Source organism: Rosa rugosa, chromosome 7 (genome assembly GCF_958449725.1).
Source record: "Rosa rugosa chromosome 7, drRosRugo1.1, whole genome shotgun sequence".
Lineage (NCBI taxonomy): Eukaryota > Viridiplantae > Streptophyta > Magnoliopsida > Rosales > Rosaceae > Rosa > Rosa rugosa.
The window spans coordinates 30,818,591-30,828,861 of NC_084826.1; the positions used below are offsets into that span (position 1 = coordinate 30,818,591).

A 10,271-nucleotide genomic window follows, 5' to 3' on the forward strand; every position below is an offset into this window, starting at 1 on the left:
CTTTGTCGATCATCAAAGGTCGATGGTCGACGGAGACAAGTTTGAAGGATTTGCAGTAAGAGAAGTTGGGTTCAATGATTCTTTTATTGGAGATTCTGACTTGGCTTGGCCATGGAGAGACCGAGAGAATGCCTGGTGCAATATGCCGATGATTGTTGAGAAAGGTTTCAGACTTTCAGCTATCAGTTTTTGAGAGGCGGGGGCTGTTTCGGTGCCATTTGGTTGTGGTTTAGAGTTATTAGAGCAAGTTCACCCGTTGGGTCACCGGGTCACATTCTATTCACTGCTTTTTAGTGTATATTTTCATTCTCTGGGTCACGAAATACACTGTGCTCGTGACCCAGGGCACAAAATACACTGTGCAGGTCACCATGGTGACCCAGAACACTGTACCGGGTGACTCAGGGCACGAAATACACTGTGCTCGTGACCCAGGGCACGAAATTAACACTAAAAAGTAGTGAATAGTGGGTGACCTGGTGACTCAACGGGTGAACTTGCCCTTAGGCTTCGGGGTGTTTTACGTTTGTTGTCTCGTGCTTCATTATATATGGGCTATGCTCTTTGGGTCCCAGTCACTTTTAGTTTTGCATATGGGATCCAGGCTGTCAGTCTATGAGCAAAAATTAATATTTATGACATGGTCATGAATAAATTAGGGTTTGTACTTGACTCGTCGATTTAAGCTCTAGTATTGTCATGTCACTTGTTACGAATAAACTCCATGGTGATGTTACTTGGGTTTTATTAGGATTGCTTGATAGAGACAAACTCGTAGAGGGTGTACGAGTTTGAGTTACTGTATAATGTTACCGATCACATTTTAATGGATTGACATTGACACCCTTTTTTTTTTTTTTTTTTTTTTTTTAAGTTAAGAATGCCAAACGAAAATAAAAAGTTCTCACTTTTAGTTAAATTCCATTATCCAAACCCAAAGAAATAGGAAAAAGAATGAAAGAAATAATGTAAAGAAAGAGTGTAAATTTTTGTTTTCTTCTAAATTTCCCGCCCTCGTTCTTTATCTCTTCCTAGCTTCTTCCCCAAATCTCCGTCGTTTCCATTTTTTTTCTTTCTCAGAGGGAGTAGTCGATTGACCACTGAGACGTCAAGAATCAGATAATCCAGTTGGAGCCAATTGAGGATTGCCCGGAATTAGCCGATCCAAGTTCCTCTCTCTGGAGCCACAAACCCTAAAACCATGAGGGATCCACCGGCGTTTCGTACCTCGAGCGGATCAGGTAACACTGGTTCAGCTAGTTATTTCATTCACCAACACATTTGTTGCTGCTGTCCACTATATATGGAGGATTTCCTCTTTCTTTTTGTAGCCAAGAGAACCAAATCAACCAAACGCTACGTTCCGCAGAAGAATTCCGTGGCATATGCTTTGTTGATCACGCTTTACAGGTTAACTGTAAATTGTAATTGGATTTCTTTCTTGTCACTTTTTTTTTTTTTTTTGAACTATGTCTATGTGTTAACACTAGGTTTTCATCAGGGGAACCGAAAATGGAGATGAATTTATGCGTAAGCAGGAGCTTATTGATGCAGCTGAAGCAAGTGGACTTTCTCGTGTGCCGATTATGTATGTTGGTTCATTGCATTACTACTTCTGTTAATTTGTTCTGCCGTGTTCTGAGACCTAATGTGTTTGTTCCTAGGCCGGAGAAGGGGAAGGGAAAACCTACAACTCTCGGCAATTCTGCCAAGGAATGGTATAGTGGTTGGTCCTGCATGAAGACGTTGATAACCAAAGGACTGGTTCTGAAATTGAGTTGCCCCGCAAAGTATGGCTTTTGCTGTTACACATTAATTTTTGCGTTTGGTCATGCTAAAAAGCAGTTATACATGTTTATCTTATGCAATTTTCTCTTGTAAATTTTGAATGAACAGATTGTAGCCTTTTGCCACAGACAATTTTATGAAGCGTTGCATTGTTTCTTACCGAGAAATTAAAAATCTTACTTTACTGATGAAGCACTTACCACTAGAGATAAAATAGTAGGGAAGTTCTACTCTGATGTGAAATCGTGAATGATGATTTACAGCTAGCTATGGTGTGCAGCCTACTGACAATTCATGAGTTTTAAATTTTTATTAGTTAAATTCTATTCTTTTTAACTGAATCATCATCATCTGTGAAGAGGCCCATGTGCATGTATGTTTTTTAGGTATATGACAATCGAGTTATTTTTAGGCATATACGAAATTGGTTGATTATCAGCTTGAATCCTGTTTGTGGTACGGTTACTTTCAGCATGACTTAGTACTCTTTTCACTGAACATAATGCTGAGGAAGTATGTAATATCTAAGCAGTTCTTATAAATCAATGTTGCAGAATTTCACTTTGTCACAATTGCACTATAATTAGATATGTAATGCATGTATAAATTGTAGGTACATGCTTACTGAAGAAGGTCAGGAAGTTGCCCGTGAATGTCTCATGAGGTCCGGTTTGGCGGATCCTGCGGAAAAAGTTTCTAATGCCAAAGGGTTGTCTGTCGTGGATGTGAATGTATCAGAACAGGACCTTTCTCATCCTGAGTCAGTGACAGATATGACATTGTTGTCCAGTAATTCAAGTAGTGAGGAGAACTTAATTGATATGCCATGGGAATGTCTTGACAAGGTATATATCTGAATGGCTTTTCATTAGTATGTTGAACTGTGGCTGGGAACAATAATCAGTTTGCATCTTCATATTTGATATTTATTTCTCAGCACCATGCTTTCAAAGATTAAGTTTGAATTTAAGGTTCTTGTCTTAGTAGCTTATTTGAGTTTATATCATCCATGAAATATGGGTTTTTGTTGTCCACATTTTCCTGTCGTGTCATGGCCTCTGTTATGCTTGATTATTAACTGTTATTGTTTGCAAGAAAATATAATTTGTTCACTGTTTTTATTTTATTTTAGCAGAGGCTACTTACTGCTCCTTACGAAACCTGCTATGGTGCAAAACCCTGAATCTAATCTAAGAGTTAGATTCTTCGCGTTTGGACCTTTTGTTTCCAAATATTGTTGCTGTCTTTTGAACTATTTTCTGAAAATATTCCGTGAAAGGGAAAGTGTCAAAATAGTTTCTGTGTGCAAAGTTTCCTAGAAAATAATTCTTTAGGGGCCACATGTGCACTTCTGGTTATGTAATTGCTAGACGGAAGTGTAGGGTGCTTATAATGCTTTTTTCTTAGATCTGAAAGTCACCTTTCTCAATATTGTTGAACATAGTGAGTATATCATTGCAGTTACTCACCGTGTTGCTCACTACTTTCTGATTTTCCTAGAGTTGTCCCGTGCCAAAGTCTAGTTCTCCGGGTGTCAAAGCAAGTTCAAAAGCTTTATCCATTCCACCTCTAAGCTTTGGGGAGAGATTTGAAGATGCTTATGAAGTAGTCTTTCTATTAGATGACCGAGAGCAATTGGCCGCTCAGATGTCTGTAACCTCTAACTTTTCTCTTCTGTGACTTTTATTTCTTTTGTTGTTATTTCTTTGGTGAAATTAGTTACAGATGTTGGTTATTCTATCATAACATGAAAGTTTTTTTGGTCTTCTCAATAATACTTGGTTGGAGCATCTTTACTTTTAGAAGTAAGAACTCATTACTCCCAGTTATCCATTTTCTTCTTTAAGAGATGACACCACAGCAGGTCTTTAATCATTTTTTCAGAGGTTGCTATGATTTCCCGTCTCTGCCCTGCCTAATATTGGTTTTGCTTTCTTGTCATGCATCCAATTTCTAATAACAAACAAACAGACCAAATATAATAACAAAGAATACACCAGACAGAATAACCAAGTGATACCGCACAACCAAGTAATTGTATAAAAAAATTAACACCACCTGGAAATACACCAAACTAATTCAAACTACACAAAAAGAATGTAGATAAACCTTGTTTTCGTTTATAATTTGTACTTTATATTTTATTCTTTGTCTACTGTCCGTGGTGGTGTTTGTAACATATGTGATTAACTCTATGTTCTTTTGTGGTTGTAGATTGCGGTCTAGGAGCATTATTGAGAGTGTTATTTCTGAATCCAAAATTAAAGTAGAGGTGAGTTATCATATCATAATCTTTTCTCTGTTAGTTTTTGTATTATCGATAACTTATAATTGTCTATAAATTTTCTTTAACAAAAATAGTGACTTTTCGTATTGTATTTTGTTCCTTGTTGGTTTGTTTGTGTATAGTGTTTTATGTGCTAGTTTTATGAAATATATTCAAATACTAAAGGCCTTTCTTCGTTTGTAAGGTAATATGCTCTTTTGAAAAACATTGTCAGTGATGATGGGGCTTAATTTTCTTGACGCCTAACATTCATTAAGCAAGACCTGCCGTCCAATTTGGTTGTGCCAAGTAACTTTAGAAAGTACTTTCTATCCATAAAACCATAATGGCTGAAAGGTTTCTTGCTATCTATGATGAGATAGTGATAGGCTTTGAGAACATTATGTCCTCACTTGTTCCCTCTGTACTTATTGTTGTAAGTTTTGTTAAATAATTTCATTGCTAAACTTCCAAACTGAATTGGCTAGTTTTTGTTATGGTGATATTTGTAGAACTCAGCATGTATTCATAAAACTTGTCTCCAAGTCTTTGGCTGTATCTACATTGCCTTTCTTATGTTAAACGCGTTTTGGGTTTCTGCTTGAAATCCATTTTCAAGATTTTCAGTAAAGTCATCTAAGACTTTGAGGACTAACATGACGACATTTACGTATCATATTTTACAATGTAAATAGCAACAAACAAATTTACTCTTTTACAGGTCAGACGGTTACCAGTCGGAGATGGGATTTGGATAGCTCGCCATAATTATCTTGAGACTGAATATGTACTTGATTTTATTGTTGAGAGGAAGAATGTTGATGATTTACGCTGTTCAATAAGTGACAACCGTTTCAGGGATCAAAAATTGAGACTTTTGGTATGGAGTTCTATTTGAAAGACTTAGTTTTATCTTTATTGGTATGTGAAATTTGCTATTCTACCTTTCATATTCTTTTTTGGACTGTTGTAGGTGGAACTAATCTATGGCATGCATACATAGTATACACCATTTTATTGCTCAAACTAGGCTTGCTTACCTTTTAGTATGGTGTGCTTTTACTGAATTTTAATTGCTAGATGATAAAATTTCAGTTTTTTATCCAAAAAAAATAAAATAAATGCCATAATAATAAATCACCAACTTTTGGAGTGATGAAAAAGGAGAATTTCAGTTTGGATTTATGAAGATAGTGTTTTTGATAACCATGCCTTATCTTGTAAGTTTCTATGCATCCACATCAGATTGGGTTTATGAAGAAAAAAAGTAAAATTGTGGGAAGCATTCCCAATTTAGAAGAAAACACTTGACATACAGTTCTGAGCAAGAAGGAATGGTAAAGTAGCAACTTCTAAGGTGATGTTTGTTGTGGACCTCACTGGTTGTGCTATTTCTTAGTACAGCATCAGTTTGCTTTTTGACATCTAGGGTGAGCTGCCAACTGGGTAGCAGTTTAAGCTTAGAACTGCTTATGAGTGAAGTTTGCTAGTTTGTTTATTTGCTCAGCAGATTAAATTTGTTGACAGTGAATATTTTGTGTTTAAAGAATTATAATTTCTTGACTCCATGAGATAGAGAAATTGTTTATTGAGTTGTCTGTTATAGATTTGCTTTTTTTTTTTTTTAATTAATTAAATTTAGTCTTCTTTGTCTCTTACTATCTGCTGTATAAATTTTTTGCTTCCAGTTTGAACTTTACATGCATTTGATTAGTTTCACATAATGCTGAAATATCCTTAAATTGCATCTATTGTTAGAGGTGCGGACTCAAAAAGCTGATATATCTTGTGGAAGGTGATCCCAATTCTTGTGAAGCAGCAGAAAGCATTAAAACAGCGTAAGCAATCTTTTTAGAATATTCTTAAGGGCTATATATTTTTCCTACTAAACTATATTTCTTTAGCAAATCATCTTATATAAACTGGGAAAGCCTAACTAACTTTGGTGATGATTTATGTTGGACCTTTTCAGTATGGTCAACAATGGTGTAATAATTGCTTGTTTCCTGGCCTGGTTGAATAGTTATGTTCTTTATCATAACTTTAATTGGTCTGTTGACAGTTGCAGGCATGAACTTTTTTAGTCAAGATTACCTAATGATGGTTAAGTTTTATGGGGTCCCTAAGGTGTGGCTTTAATATGAATGATTAAGATCATTTTTAATTTGGTTGAGCTTGGCTGAGTTCTGTAATCAATTTTGGCCCAGAAGTTGACAAGCCTTTCCAGTAATATCTATTCAATTATATTGACATTTAAACAAGTTGCACAGTACATAAAATAACAATTATTTTCATCAACCAGATCAGATACCATTTTATCTTGATTAAATATCTTGCAGTCATGTTACGCAGTTGGTGTGCTTTACTTTCTTCTTTGAGATGTACAGATTCCATTATGAAGCCAAAAAAAAAGTGTTTCTGGCATGGCATAATCGTAGAAGCAGCAATACATACTCTTGTTTGATCTTCTGTAATCCCTTAAAAAATAAAGTTAATCTCAAACAAAGTTTAGATGTTCAAATTCAAGCACCATGTTCATGTATACTATGATATTTCGGACAGAAGCTAAATGAATGTAACATCTAAAGTTGGTTTCAGATTGGCTTGTATCAAGATTTCCTTTTTGATTTTCTTTAACTTTTTTTCTTAATGAAACGTGAGTTTCTTAGAAGAAAACAAAATCAAACAATAAATTTAGTTGCATCAGGTATGCACTTTTGAGTGCTGTGGGTGATCCTCTATGTTAGTTGAAGTGGAGTTAAATTATTGAAGTCAAGTTATATATTGATAGTAAATTGAGTTGCTAGTCTGGTTGAGTTAAATGGGTCTAAATTTTCCTTGTAAGTAGCAAGTTCGGTCTCTTTTTTCCCTCAGATGATATGGATGTATTTGAATACGTGCTTTGTAAGCTTTTGATTGTATAACTAACTTACAATTTAATCTGTTTTGACACGGAAAACTTCTGATAAGACTGCTAAGTAACTTTCTGTCTTGTTTTAAATATATTAGTTTCAAACTTAAGTCTATGTCCCAGGACCTTTTCTTTTTCCAGACTGTGGTTTTCAATTTGGCTATCAAGTTTATGAACATCATTATCTGTCATTTTGTACATCAGTATTTGAACCCATGTTAAACGGTTGTAGTAATCATGATCCCTTTAGTGATGTCCTAATGACTGCAAAGAATTTTTTGAATCCATCTTCAGCTATTAATATTCTGATCTTATGCAGCTGCTTCACAACTGAAATTTTGGAGGGTTTTGATGTTCAGAGAACTGAAAACTTGACTGAAACCTTAAGGAAGTATGGTTATCTTACTGAAGCAATATTTAAATATTACAAAGAACTTCCTGAGGAACAGTGGAAGCATGCTGGAGTTTGTCTTACATTTGATGAATTTAACAAAAGGAGTCAAGACCTGGATAAAATGACAGTCAGTGACGTATTTGCTGTTCAGCTCATGCAGGTAATTTTTTGAGAGAGAAGAAAATCATGTTGTACCTGATAGTCAGTGAAATAATGGTTATATTTTCTGCATGTAGCTAACTATAGGTCCATTCATTTCTAAATAAGCCTCTCAATGGATTTGGAGGAAACTAAACTCTGCTCTTTCTTGCATTTTTGTTCCTATTATGTTTATGTGTCTATGTATGTTTCTATACCCCAATGAGATATATTGGCAGCGGCCAATCCTTTATAGATTTATAGAACACAAAAAGAACAGGTACATATTAATTAAGATATTTGAACAGTTTTCCTATTCTTGATGAGTTCTTGTCCCTTGTCTATCTTTCTACTAGTTTGTTGTTAGCATTAAATTGCATCAAATATAGTATGTACGTACTTTCATGCCGGCTTGGGTAGAATGGTAGATTAGTCTATTAAGTTTTAGGATCAATGCTTATGATATGGTTTATGGCATATCAGTTTTCAGAAGTAGGAAGTTTTGTAGTGACAACATGGTGAATCAGTTTTACATCTTTAATTATCAATGCAGGTCCCCCAGGTGACTGAGGAAGTTGCCATTGCTGTTCTGGATTTGTACCCAACGCCTTTTTCTCTTGCCCATGAATACTCTCTACTTGTAAGTTCTTAGTCCCTTGGTCGGAATTTGAATTGAGCTAGTTAATATCTGTTTAACTAAGTGTGCCACCACTATAGAATTTGAAATTCATGGCTGATGTCTAGATATCCTGCATGGTCACTGATCTCTTGAAAGAAAAAAGAAAAAAAAGTTATGAAAACATGAAAGACAATTTCGATTTCAATACCAACTAGCGATTGGTGTAGTGGTATTTCTCATCCACACTGTTGATGAGGTCCCAAATTCCAATTTCCCTCTGCCAGCTTTAACAAGAAAGAAATGAAATGTTTAGCTACTATAAACATAAGAAAAAGGTTTAGGTTATATCACTAGAAACTAAAAGAGAGGAATACATAAATGCTATGACAAAGTCGATTTGACAGAAAGAGGGAGGGGGAAAAGAGGGAGGAGTACAAGTGTGAGAGAAACCAATATGGAGTTTGATTTTCTGTTACTCTATGGTATTTAGTATTTGTAACCCTTCTTCATTTATCACCTCATCTTCCTCTCTTAGTTTCTACCCTTCTATAGATTTTCAGTCAACTGTGCCATAGCCATAAGGAAGAAGAAGTGGCCATATGGAGTTGAGTTTTAAAAAATGAAAATTGGAGTCATGAATATGATTTTGAAAGTTCGTTGGAACTCAAATGTTGTAGCAACCTTCGACTGTGGCTCCATTATATAAGACTGCTATAAATTGTTTTTAAGTAAATTATTTTAAGCCTCGAGTGCAATGCTATAATGCAGCAGCCACAATTTGGTTGGAAAAGAAATATCCACTTTGGAAGCCTAGGACTAAGCCCAACCGTTTTTGGTCCAAAGTAAAGTCTCCGTGGTAGTTTAGTCTTGCAAGAGTGATTTTTCAGTTTTATGAAGAATACTTATGATTCTAGTGTTTTTAAGAGTCTATTTAAGTCTTAGGGTGAGTACTCAAGGATCTTATTATTAATATGTCTTTAATTGAGTCTTCTGATGTTCTAGGAGTCTAAGGGTTATGCATTTTAAGCCTATAAATATGTTACTGTTTGTAAACCCAAATCAGATTGGAATGAAATAGAATTGAATTTTATTGAAGGCTTGGTGCCTCGGTTTCTCTTCTCCTACCCTATTCTCTGTTCTCTCCCCTAACCTCCCTCGTTTTATTTCTCCCTTCTACAGCTAAAATCCCTCTGTTTCTTCTAAAACCATTCTGCTTTTTTAATCTCTGAACACTCCCCAACGCACCCTATTCATACCCTCACCAACTGTTGCTCTGTGCTGCATCATGCTACTGTGCCAAGGTCTTGGGATCACCTGAAGACGGATTATTGTTGTTGTTATTTTTTGGACTACACTGCATTTATATGAATGCATTTTCTTAATTAGTATTCACTCTAGCGCCGTTATTGGAGGACAAATTAACTGTAAGTTGCTCAAAGGAGCTCAGAGTAAAACCTGTTATGTAGTTGATCTTAGGCTGAGTTGAATTGAAGTCCAGAATGCGTGTTTCTTGAGTCTTGTTGACAATTCAGCATTTGTAGTTAATATTGCATTCATGAAATTATACCATATATTGTTCTGAAAATTTCTACTGAGGTGCTTGTCCAGTGGTTTGCACACCGCCTACCAGACTGGAACTCTTGTCCACAGTGTTATGTAATCCATTCTCTTACATGTTCTGGGCATGAAGTTCTATTGGATTAGTCCTAACTGTATCTATCTATTTATATTCTTAATTAATCTCATCAACCTGTTTTAACTTATTTGTACTCCATGGTGGGTGGTCAAATGAAAAGAACACATGTTTCTGCCTTTGTTTTACTAACAGAAGTGTAATATACGTTTATTTGAGCAGGAGGGTGATGTCCGCACACAGGAGGAGATGCTTAGAACACAGAGTAACAATGTTGTAAACGCTGCTGCTAGTAAGAATATTTTTCGCTTTGTATGGAGCAATTGATTGAGGTTTATCTCCCATAGAGAAAAGTAGGATTGGATTGTTAGTCCTATACTAAGTTTGCAATGTAATATGAGGAACTGGTTTTTTTTTTTTTTCCTTCTCTTTCGGCATCAGATAAGATGGAGCGTTTGCTGTGTCCAATTTCTCAAGTAATGCGATGCTATATGAGTTCATTTGTACCTATGACATACCTAC

General features: G+C 35.5%; 1 protein-coding gene across 1 annotated transcript; it reads left to right on the forward strand.

Moving 5' to 3' along the window:
* The first annotated feature begins 952 nt into the window (after positions 1-952).
* Positions 953-10,181, forward strand: LOC133722038 (crossover junction endonuclease MUS81-like). The gene is made up of 12 exons (XM_062148839.1): positions 953-1,241; positions 1,332-1,410; positions 1,502-1,588; positions 1,665-1,790; positions 2,402-2,633; positions 3,289-3,437; positions 4,003-4,060; positions 4,776-4,934; positions 5,813-5,892; positions 7,285-7,519; positions 8,051-8,137; positions 9,972-10,181. Exons 1-12 carry the CDS (start codon positions 1,202-1,204, stop codon positions 10,074-10,076), a joined length of 1,437 nt encoding a protein of 478 aa, XP_062004823.1. The 5' UTR covers positions 953-1,201; the 3' UTR covers positions 10,077-10,181.
* The last annotated feature ends 90 nt before the right edge of the window (positions 10,182-10,271 follow it).

What these genes read in the sequence shown, in the direction of transcription:
- LOC133722038 (XM_062148839.1), top strand. Translation starts at nt 1,202, where the DNA reads ATGAGGGATCCACCGGCGTTTCGTACCTCGAGCGGATCAG. An exon ending in GAGCAATTGGCCGCTCAGAT is followed by an intron (nt 3,438 to 4,002) that starts GTCTGTAACCTC and finishes TTGTGGTTGTAG; the next exon opens with ATTGCGGTCTAGGAGCATTA. An exon ending in TTGCTGTTCAGCTCATGCAG is followed by an intron (nt 7,520 to 8,050) that starts GTAATTTTTTGA and finishes TTATCAATGCAG; the next exon opens with GTCCCCCAGGTGACTGAGGA.